The following is a 12,018-nucleotide window of genomic DNA, read 5'->3' on the forward strand; positions in this document are numbered from 1 at the left end:
CGTTTAGGGTAGCCACTGCCACCAGTATGAATGTGTGTGTGAAACGGTGAATGACGTCACTATGACGATGATGTCTGTAGTGTAAAGCGATTTGAGTGGTCGCAAAGTGACTAGAAAAGCGCTATTTAAGTGTAGGTCCATTTACCATTTACAAAATGTCAAGCATGTCAACAACAATATATTGAGTTCAGATCGTGACAGGCATACTTTTGCTTTTTTCTTTAATTCAACTGCAACATTGATGATCTCAAGTGTTACAACTGCAAAATTTTAGCATCGGTCGAATATAGCATGCATTGTAGCTGATTTTACACTAACTAAGACCTGGTTCTTTGTGAGGACATGTCTGAAGGTTGGTACTGGGGGCGGCTGTGGCTCAGTTGGTAGAGTGGTCACCCATGGTCAGGGATCAAACCACCTTCCGATCATTGACCATCAAAGTATATTAACTATACTAAGATACTGAACCCCAAATTGTTCCAAATCAGTGCATCATCATTTAGGGTAGCCCACCAGTGTGTGAATGTGTGTGTGTGAATGTCTGTAGTGTTAAGTGCTTTGAGTGGTCACAAGGACTATAAGTGACATTTTTGCCTCTGAGTACATTTTAAACTCTACTCCATAATCCCCAAGAAGTGAATTTGTGCATTCTCTGGTTTGAGTCCAATAGAGAAATTGTACAGGAGAAGTCAGCATGTTCTGTCCCTTTTTATTTCCTGCTAATGTTGAATAATGAGCGCTAAAAACTGCAATTAAAAATGATGTACAGTGCTGCTAAGGTTGATTTAATCCCAGTTTACCCTTGTGTGAAAAGAAATTCTGTTTCTGATTCAGCTTTTGCAAAACAATGAAAAAAAACAACTCCCACTGTTATATAACTTGATGTGAGAAGAGCAGGAGAGATGCAGACAGCTTTATCCACTCTCCTCCTCTCACTGTCCTTCATTTTTCATTCTGCTTCACCACTTTCTGTCTTTCTGCTTCATTTTTAACTTTAATTCTTCAGTATTCCGTCTACTTCTGCCTCTAACATGCTAAACTTCTATCACTCCACCTACTACTCTCTTAGATTATTTCCTCCCTCACTTGCAGCACCTTGTAAAAGACTGAAGACGGATATCCTAGCAACAAGTCTTTTTTTTCAGAGTCCAAACTGGACAGCAAAGTGACTCTGCTCCTCTGACTCCAGCAGCCAATAGAACAACATGTTTGTGGTCCCTTAGGAGGGAGGCGGCCAATAGCTTCTGGAGTCAGTAGGCCAGGAGGATAATGGTTGAAGAGAATGACCTGGAGACATCTTTTCTGTTTCTAACACATCTTCTGAAGGCAATCTCTTGCACATCATAGCCCAGGGCTCACTCCTGACCTTCTTAAAGTATAAAAGAGTAGTCTGTCATTGCAACAGACAGGGTCAAAGGTTTTTTGTGTACTTATGTCACCACACTGACTGCACTGCAGCAACATGCATAAATCTGACAAATCATGCAATAAAAACGGGAGCATTAGCTACTGAAGCAGCCCTATACCTGCAAGAAATGATCAAAGATTTATCCTCACCAAGCATTCCCTCTGATAATGTCGTACAGGGCAACATAAATAAAAGACTTGACTCTGTCTGAAAGGCACAGTGAGTGTTGCCAGCCACTTTGGGTGGCCATACTTTTTATGCAGGGCACTTCCTTTAAGCTTCTAATGACGAGTGACCCTTGCGTGAAGGGATTCTTAGAGACTAGGTCAGGCTTTTAGAGTCAAGGGAGTTCCTAGTGCACCGAGTCTATCACGCCTGGAAACCAGGCAGTCAACTTGTGCATGAACAAACCCTACAAACCCTATAAAGTTTTTTTTAAAGCCCATAAGGAATAAGTGTTCTTCAAGCAGCATGGGTTATTAAGACTTTATGATGGGACGATCATTCATCATTAGTCAGTGACAACAATCTTCTGTTTTCAAACGAGGAGATCCGTTCATATTGTATGCTCGGGTGCAGAGTGACTTCTAGAGGGGACAAAGAGGTGTGAGTTGGTATGCCCCAGGAGCAACTGCTTTAACAAAAAGAAGCAGACTGTTGACATCAATTCATAAATCAAACGGGGTCACTGCGTCTTTGAAGATCAAGAGTTGACTTCCCACAAGTCTTCAACCAACAAACACCTCAGGGGAAAGAAAATAAAAGTATTTAGCAACTCATTGTGTGTAGAGAATTTTTCTAAAATTGAATTTCTGTGTTGTCATGGAGCCAGACTGATACTTAAACTGATTTATGAGAGAAAAAAAAATAGAAAAAAATGATGAGCCATTGAGCATAGCTAGTAAAGAATTTTACAGCTCTGTACATTAATGCTAGTTTGACATTAATTAAAAGTCTGTAGATTAAAAAAAATCTGTAAAAGAAGCTTGCAGCATTTCCAACACAGTTCTTATTTTGATTATTGTGAAAATTGACAATGGGTCATGCTAACATTGTTAACCTCTACATAGCCCCTAAAGTCCAGAAAGGTGATTTTTAAATATTTTTTTAAATCTTGTGCACAAGTTATGGTGAACGAACAAGTTATATATTCAAATGTGTTTATTGAGCTTTCAAAAAACAAAGTTCACAACAAACTCATACAGTATGCAAACCTTTGCACCCCCACTGGGAGACTAGCCAACACACCAACAGTCAAATATGAATAATATTTAAATAAAATAAGGCTTCTATTGTTGGAACTAGTTATTATCTCACCACATGTGTGCACAAGTTGAATAACTTTAGGGCTCCACATAGGCTACCAACTTGACAGCTAACCAAACTAGCTGCCTTTTCATCTGCACAAACATGTTTCTTTACATAGGAAGATAACCATCTTGGGAACAAGATTTTAAAAAATAAACTTTCTGGACTTTAGGGTCTCCATGCTAACATTTCTAATCTCTGTGGTTTAGCTAATTTCATAGCAAACTTGCAGTTTGCCAGTTAACCAAACTAGCTAGTCGGTTTGTTTACACGTGAGGCTGTAGGTCTTTGCTGAGTCAATGTGTTAATATTATCAGAATGGACATAATCATGAGAATAAGACACCAAATTAATGCTTTAAAAATCATATCATTAGTTTTGTAGAACCTTGATTCACCCCCAGAAAAGCGATGCATCAAATTCAGAAATCATGGTGCCTATTTAGTTTATAGTTTGAAAAAAACATATAGCCTACTGCATTTATACAGTTTTCAATGGAATATATGTCACAAAGGATTAGAAACTTTTTGCATTCTGTTTTAGACAATGTTACAACTTTTTTGAATCAGAATTGTATGTTTGCTGGTTGCAGCATTAAAATAATGGTACTTAAACTTACTTCTTTATTTATTTATTTATCATGTACTGCATGATTGGGTTATTTATGCCACATCCCACCCATGCATTAAGATGTAAACCTCGCGAAGCAGCTGTTAAAATCATGTAAAAAAGCTACTTAATCTAAAAAAAAAAAAAAAGCTCATGCTTAAACTTACACCAAACCAAACTTTTTTCTCGTGTTCTGCGCGTCTCCTCATGTCACCCTGCTCTCCCTGCGCCGTGGTAACGCTGATGTGAGAGCTAGATTGGTTACCACATGGCTTTTATCCAAGTCGAGGCGCTTGAGAGTGGACCGCTTGCAGAGTGGGAGCGCAGTCGCAGGTTATCCATCGCCTGGAGCAAGATCTACCGTCACTCCGCCACGTCTGGGATCTTCGTTTATATAGACGGGAGAGACTCAACAAAACCACTTTACTCAACGCGGATCCAGATTGTTCTCTTTTTCCTGTTGTGCCCCCTCTCTCCTTTTTTTCACCCCCCTGATCAGGCTTAACCACCCTGTGTTTTGTAAAGGCAATTGTTAGTGCGCATCATCGCGGGAGCCAAAAGGAGGTTTGCCACTGTTCCATAGGAGACTGGTGAGTGAAGAGACTCAGCTTTAATGTCTGTCATTTCTATTTGCTTGATTTTTTAATTATTGGTAGGCCTATGTGGATCAAACTTCTTATTAGGCTGCTAACTTAGTAGATAATGATGAGTGGGGTTGATTGATTTTAGGCTGTAACAATTTCAACAAGTTCTTAAGTGTTTTTTTGTATGGTAAATGCTGTTTAACAGTGATATTTCAGTGTTTCAGTGTTCACAGAAGTAGGTTTTTTTTCAGTTGCAGACTACTCAAAGCTTGTTTTTTCCCCTCCCCACTTACAAGCCTCCTCATTCTAGTTGGAAAAAGTTTTTTTTCTGCTGTTCTCTGTAGTTCTCTTAATAATGTTGCTATCCTTCAGTTTAATGTATATTTAATGAGGTATCACTTCATTCCACACTGCTTCCTTTCTTACTTCGATTCATGGTCGTGCAGTTGCATAATAAGTGAAAATTAATTGGACTTCTTTTGAGTTGATTTGAGCGTTCACATACATAAGTGTGGACTGTTCAATGGGCGTGGTTTTGCATTAATGGGTCCCTTTCAGATGTCCCAGGAAAGATACAAATTCCAGAAAAAGTCACTAGATCTAAAGTTTTTGCTTATGAGGTCACCTTTTTAAAAAATCTGTCCCTGTTTTTTTTCCCCCTCTCTCTCTCTCAGCGGGCTGCTGGAGCGTCATGACAGCTGAGAAGAGCGGGCCCGTTATAAACGGTAAACCAGAGGATGGCAAAGACCCGGAAGGGTCCAACTCCAGCCTAGACCACGGGGACTACAATGAGAGGGGCCACTGGAACAACAAGATCGAGTTCGTCCTGTCTGTGGCTGGAGAGATCATCGGGCTGGGCAACGTCTGGAGGTTCCCCTACCTCTGCTACAAGAATGGAGGAGGTAAAGAAAGTTTCAGTTATCTGTGCTATTATGTAAACCAAAGAATCAAAGTGGAAGGAGAGGTTTTGCTTCAGGGAATAAGTGGACATGGGACAAGCTCCCTTACAGTAAGGAGGAGGTAAGAATGGAAAAGGCAAGATTAGAAAAAGAAACAGAAATATTACCACTGCTTGGATACGTAAGTTGGATACAATATGATCATGAAATTATAAGACGCATTTTTTAGTAAAAGAAAAGTTATTTTATTTTCTACAGCACCAAAGAGGTCAATGTTATTTCTAAGAGCTTTCACTTTATACAATAATTGGCAAGAAAGGTGTCAAAATGTGATGTCCTTTATTATATCATCTATTATGCACAATTATGTCAGTTAAAGAGGTGGGTTCCCTCATTAGGCAGCATGAGACAGCACAGTATGGATCCTCCTCATAATTTGAAAAGGTCATTTTTGGAATAAATGTGGCGTCATAGTGAGCACTTTCATCTTTAGCACTTGTTTAGCTTCGTTTTGGGGTTTAAGGTACATTTTAAAGCTGTAAAATGTTTTATCAGTGGTATTAATGTTTTGTATGTATTTTCTTTTGTGTACACAAAGGTGCGTTTTTCGTTCCGTATGTCATCTTCTTTGTGTGCTGCGGTATCCCTGTGTTTTTCCTGGAGACTGCCCTGGGTCAGTTCACCAGTGAGGGAGGCATCACCTGCTGGAGGAAAGTCTGTCCGCTGTTCGAGGGTGAGAAAACACACACTTCATATCTTGTTTGTGTTAAGGATTTTGATAATTAAACAAAACAAAAAAAAGGAACTATACAGAGACAAAGTGGTCGACAAGGCAAGTTTATTTATATAGCACATTTTAGCAAAAAGGCAGTTCAAAGTGCTTTACAGAAAAACAGGACATTTGAATACAATTAATAACAGTCAAAGAGCCAAGAGAAATAAAAACAGGCTGAAATAAAATATGACAGATAAAAGTTACAGTGCAATGTAAGAAATTAATAATATTTTTATAATTTAAAGTCTTTTGTCTTGATTTAAAAGATTGTAAAGCTGCATCAGAACTCCAGTTAAACTTTCTTGCACATGCATAACAAACACTTATGTAAATGTATTTCCCCATAATGATCCTGAATTTTTTTAATGCAAATTGTGTCTGTTGTAGAACCTGCACAAGCTACATACTCCTAACTGCAGCTGCGGATACTTGCATGTTACAATAACGCAAAATATTCTTTGCCTTCTCAGGTATTGGCTATGCGACGCAGGTGATTGAAGCTCATCTAAACGTGTACTATGTAGTGATTCTTGCCTGGGCCATCTTCTACCTCTTCAACTGCTTCACCACCGAGCTGCCGTGGGCTGGCTGTGGGCACTACTGGAATACAGGTAGGAGGAGAAATAATCATGTGCATCTTTTTTGTTTCCAGAGTACAGAAAGTAGAAAACACCTCCTATGATTTAATGCCAAAAATGATAACATAATAACACATCTTCGTGTGTCCACAGAGAACTGCGTCGACTACTACGGAGAAAATGCCACCAACATCACAAACCCCAATGGCACCTCTCCAGTCATCGAGTTCTGGGAGTGAGTCCATTTTTTATTGCATTTCTTCCTGTTCTGACATGTTAAATAGTCTTTATATGAGATTTCACGCTCTGTTTGTGTGTGCAAAGTCCCAGAGCGTATTAATGGTATCACAGTTTGTATATCGCACCACAAGGAGATGCAGTTCAGCCAGTCAGTACATCTAATGTAATTATCTGCTATATTGTTAAGAAATCTGAGCTTGTGACAGCTCAAGACTGTTTCACTGACCCCCCCTCCTCCACCTTTCCCCCAGTAATTAGTCAGCCCTTTTCATATTTGTGTGTCAACAGGCCCTGGTAGGCCAGCTGTCTCCCAGCTAGAGCCATGTGTGTGGCAGCGGATCAGGCCTTGTCAGTGTGTAATGCTGACCACACTTCCTGTCTCGCTGCCAGTGGCAATGTTTACACTGCTGGGTCAAAACTCATTAAAAAAATATATTGCAGTCAAATGGTTAAATTAAAAGTGTGATCTATATTTTTGTGTCTACATCAAAATTAAGTGGTGTGATTTGTGTAACGGTGCTGAAAAACGTCACATTTGAGCCAGCGACATAAACCTTACCCCAGGGAGAGATATGACCAGAGGAAGTGGCCAAAAAGCCAACCACCATGTTGTTGGCAAACATGGCAACTGCAGGCTTTGTTTAATCGTTGCCAAGACAGACTGTCATGGTTTGTACAGTATATACAGCATAAACAAACATCAGAGTAGTGACTTATACAAGCTGTATTTTGCTTTATGTATGGATGTTGGTGCTCAAACATAATGTCAATTTACAGTTTAAAATATAAATCTCAAATCACTGAATGAACATTTGATGAAAAAACAAACACATCTTGTGTATATTTGTGATTTATTCTGCATATATTTGCTATAATAATTATATCAGTGCATCATGAAAGGAGTGATGTGTCCGAACGAGTCAATTCAATGAACCAGAAAAAAGACTGAACACAAGATATTAGTGGTCCTCGTCCTCTTGATGTCTCTTTACCAAGAGGAAGGTATGATGTATTATTTTTTACTTTTATTGGTTACACGGTATTTATATGACCAGGTGGAAGACACCTGGCTTCTGTTTTCTTAGCTGCACTTTGAATTTGATTTTGATTTGATTTGAATTATTTATTTCAAATATGCAACAACAATACAATAATAATAATGCATCAACAGGAGTCAGCCCTAGTGACTCCTGCACTGATAAGGCCGCCAAGCACTCTATACAAATGCCACAACATATTTGAAAAGGAGTGGGAAGAAGTAAAAACTTGTTCAATCCCACCCCACTTCTTACAATATAATACATAATAATACATAATATATAATACATACAACAATATTAACAGGTCAGAAATCAAAATCGAAACTCAAACTCAAAACTACCTGTTTCCTTCAGAGTAATTTCTCATTTTCATGATATCAATTCTATGTTTCAACATTTGCATATCTGAATCACCTTAGCCTTAAAAGCTGCTAGTTGTAATAGATTACCTCAGAAACCTGAACACCTGCTTGGGACCTGCTTCCCACTCTACAAATTTGTAGCACTCTGAAGCCATGAAATCAATTAAAATACTTTAGAGAACACACACACGTATATTTACACACATTAGCGTTCACATCTTGCCCTCTGGGCTGACCAGGGAGGCACAGGGGGGCTGTGTTGGACCTCGCCTGTGGCCGACCACCAAGAACATGTCACCATGATCAATGGCCGGTCAGGAGCTCCGGGGTTGAACTCGGTGGCAAAGATTTGGCAGCACCATGTAGCTCTGTGGCCCCGAGTCTCGCTTCTCATCCTCCACCAATGCGGTTGCCTGGCTTTGCTTCAACAAACAGGAAACACACTGTTGATTCACCTCCGCCGACAACCTATGATGTCATCATCTTTGATTGCGAGCCCTGCGTCTAGCACTATTGCACCTGGAGGCGTATAGCAGGGGTGAATGTTTTAGTTGTAGGTTGTAGTAGGCTGCATTTACATCAAGTCTGTAGGTTGAAACAGAATGAGCTGTTGAAGAAACTTCATGCTGCGGTGACCAATCACGTAACCAGCGAGTAGGTGAAAGAGTACAGTCAACAACTCTGCCGTGGAACGGGGGCTGAAAACAACTTTGATACAAGACATTTTGAAAAAATATGAGGGTAAAAAGGAAAACACAAGCACTTATCCCCAACTGCTCTGGAGTTTGTGTAACAGCTGACTGCACGGATTCTCGTTGGAATAATTCTGTGGGGAATTTGTTTGTGTGTTTCCTGCAACAAGCTCCAGTGCAAGACACAGTCTCTCTGTCTTTCTTGCTGTGAAATGAATAAATCTGACTTTAAGTTTCAGTGTAAATGTCGAGATCAGACATAGATGGAAGCGAGACAGGGTCAGTGTTCGGGATAGGTCGCCTCGGACCAGTGGGACTCGTCCCTCCCCACAGGGAGAGTCGGCGCAGCGGAACTATACGGCTTTCGGCGAGCACCAAGGTCTGGGGAAAGGGTGCTGTAAACCCCTGAGCTGCTCAGGGGTTTTCTGGGTAAACTGAGTGGATTAAGAAGTAAAAATATCTTCACCTATTCAGCTCATAACGGCACAGTGGCAAAAAAGGAATACATTTAAATCAATCAAAAGAACTGTAGGACACTTCTTCACCACTTGCCCGAATTGGCACAGACTTATTGTGCAGACTGGTTGTGATGGAAGTTGGCGAAATTAGTACAATAGTGTAATAATGTAGTGGTTAGGTTCAAATCCAGCTTGTGGATTCTGTGTAGAGTTTGCATGTTCTCTCCTGGTACTCCGGCTTCCTCCCACAGTCCAAATACATGCATCTTAGGTTAAATTTATGACTCTAAATTGCCCATAGGAGTGAATGAGAGCGTGAGTGGTTGTCTCTCTGTGCGACCTGTCCAGGGTGTACCCCACCTCTCGCCCAATGTCAGCTGGGATCGGCTCCAGCCCCCCATGACCCGAGGTTAGATAATCAGGATAATGCATGAATGAATGAGTTATTTAATAGAATATAGTAAACATACATCTGGATAAATGAGACTTGTGGGAAAGTTTTTGGTTTTTCCATTCCCCATGGAGACATAACACAGTTTCCTTGTGAATTCCAGATAATACTTGGTGGCTAATTGATACACTGGTGGTCATTTTAAGGGTGAAGTATTCCTTCAAACAACTATGGGAAGTCCACTTACCAGGCATCAGAGGACACTCAGCAGAAGAGAGGAAGTCTTATTGTTGGAAAATAACACTTCTCTCCTCACTTAAATCCATCAGATGACAGTGGAAAGTGATTTCTGAGTCATAGGTGCGGGCAGTGGAGGCACAAGTAGGAAGATTGTTGCCATGCCACCCTCACATTGGTCAAGACTGCATAATTCCACAAAGAAGAAATCCACTAATTGCTGCATGCAAATGTAGTTGTACTACCTTGTGGTTGCATACTCAGCTGCCAGGTTAGCAGCAGGATGCGGATCAGCCGTCATGGATGTAAGGAGTGTGAATCAGGAACGATTCTCTTGTTCTTTGAGTCTGTGACAGAAAGTGGATGTATGGTTTGATCAGGATGGCCATTCGTTCTTTGGGTGTTGCTTTTTGGCCTGAATCTGATCATCTGGCTCATCCTGGCCTTCATACCCAATAGTAGTTGTATATAATTGGGCTGTGATTAGTCCGTCTGATTTAGTCCAAACTTAACCCAAGATGGATGTCTGTTTTGGGCAACATGCGGCCCTCATGAAGCCATGAAAATATGATCGCAATCAAAGATAACAAAGGCTTTTAGTGATACATTCCACACCGATCCACCACAGATTATATTTGCAAGTAAACTATGTCAACTAGGGTGACAGTGGTGTGAAGTTGAGAAGTACTTTGTGTGGTTTGAGAAACCATTAACCAGCAAAAATGACATTACTATTCATGCTGAGCAACCCAAAGCAAATATTTATTTTTCATCACCCCCATTCTAAGTTATTTAGCACATTTTGTACTTCATGCCTGGAGACTGCTTTCAGAGAGTCTGCAGAGTTATGTTTAAAACCACCTAGCCTTTTTTTCAGGAAGTGTATATAAAGGCTTCGACTTACAGTATCTCACACAAGAGTAAATCAAATGGTAAATTGTCTGTATTCTCTGTGCCAAATCAGACGCAGAGTACTGAAGATATCAGATGGTATTGAGCACATGGGGGGAATGCGCTGGGAGCTGGCCATGTGTCTGGCCTTGGCCTGGTTCATCTGCTACTTCTGCATCTGGAAGGGACCCAAGTCAACTGGCAAGGTGAGATACAATCATGCATGTTTACTATCATGTGTATGTGTGTGTGATTCAGTTGAAGTACCACATGAAAGTATTGCGTAATGTTTTTACACGATGGGAAAAAAAAGGAGAAAAATGTTTGTGTGTGTGCAGGAACCCTGGTGCATGCTGCTTTGCTCTTTACTGACAGTTTTTATACAATGAAGCAGTTTTAAATTTCATTTCATGCAGGCACAAAATGAAGCACATTCCCTTCTTGTCCTCATAACAACTCTCTCATAGGAAGCCCACATGAATTACCCCCTGCAAATAGAGGACAAAAACGGGTGCCTGCACCACCCACTTATACCTTTCCTCCCATCACCCTTTCCATTTCAATGTCCTCCTTGAGTCTCTTCTAGCAGCCTTGAGGAGGATAGTGAGGACTCTGCACATGGTTTTGGTGCTCAGCTCCCTTTAAGAAACTCCTCTCAGCTTCAATGAGCCAGAATGAGTGGAGAGATGGAGATGTAGTGAAAAAAGAAAGGGAAGAAAGAGAGTAAAGAGAGAAGCCGAGAGGTGTGTGTGAGGAAAAATTAATGGGTTCACATTCTACATGACGGGAGGGGGAAAAAACAACTAGGCGGCAATGCCTATATCTCCCTGAAGTGTCTTTTGTCTGGCTGTGAAGTAAGAGGGGAGAAGGCTTCTTCATGGCTGGGCTTTAGCAGCCGGTCCAAGATTGATTCCTGTATTCACTGGAGGAAAAGGAGAGCGTTCATGAGGAGCATGCAGAATATATCCTTAGCCTCCGCCTCTGCTGCCTCTCTCTCTCCTGCTATGAGAAATAAACCACAGCTCGCCCGTTGCAAGAGAGAGGTGCTTTCTTCTCAACAGACCCTACAGCCCATTCAGTTCCGACTCTGCTAAGCTGTTTGCTTTTGTTGGCCGTGTTTGCCAGCCATTCTCGCATTTAAGCCCTCCCGTTAGATTTACGGCGAGGCAGGGGCAAGTTTGACCAGTAAATTTGTGGTGGCTTAAATGTTTACCCGTGGTGAGCTGGATGGAGCATGTGGAGCATCAAAAGTTCATGGAGAGATTGAATATTGTCCTTTTCATCTCCAGAGAGATGGAGAGAAAGAGGGCGAGAAGGTTTAGGATGTGTGATCGTTTTATTTGACAAATTAAGGGAGGGATTTGCTGGGCAGGAGACAACTTTTCCCACACTTTCCCCTGCAGGACACGTTAGGATTAACTGAGCTCAGGGTGGACGGTCTCATTAACTCGTGGGTCCTTACTGTTCATCACTGCCTTTGTTAGTTTATTTACTTTTCAACTTTTGATTCAGATTTTTAAGGTGAAGGATGCAGAATGTCATCCGG

The 12,018-nt window shown here is 41.0% G+C and overlaps 1 protein-coding gene across 1 annotated transcript in view; it reads left to right on the top strand.

The window, feature by feature from the left end:
* Positions 1-3,633: 3,633 nt before the first annotated feature.
* The window catches only part of slc6a11b (solute carrier family 6 member 11b), a 33,091-nt gene continuing 24,706 nt past the window's right edge, over positions 3,634-12,018 (top strand). The window contains exons 1-6 of the mRNA XM_059330183.1: positions 3,634-3,915; positions 4,584-4,811; positions 5,407-5,541; positions 6,054-6,194; positions 6,315-6,396; positions 10,546-10,678. Coding sequence (XP_059186166.1) covers positions 4,601-4,811; positions 5,407-5,541; positions 6,054-6,194; positions 6,315-6,396; positions 10,546-10,678 — 702 coding nt within the window. The 5' untranslated portion in view covers positions 3,634-3,915; positions 4,584-4,600. The remainder of the gene's footprint in view (positions 3,916-4,583; positions 4,812-5,406; positions 5,542-6,053; positions 6,195-6,314; positions 6,397-10,545; positions 10,679-12,018) is intronic.

This window comes from Centropristis striata, chromosome 3 (assembly GCF_030273125.1).
Source record: "Centropristis striata isolate RG_2023a ecotype Rhode Island chromosome 3, C.striata_1.0, whole genome shotgun sequence".
Lineage (NCBI taxonomy): Eukaryota > Metazoa > Chordata > Actinopteri > Perciformes > Serranidae > Centropristis > Centropristis striata.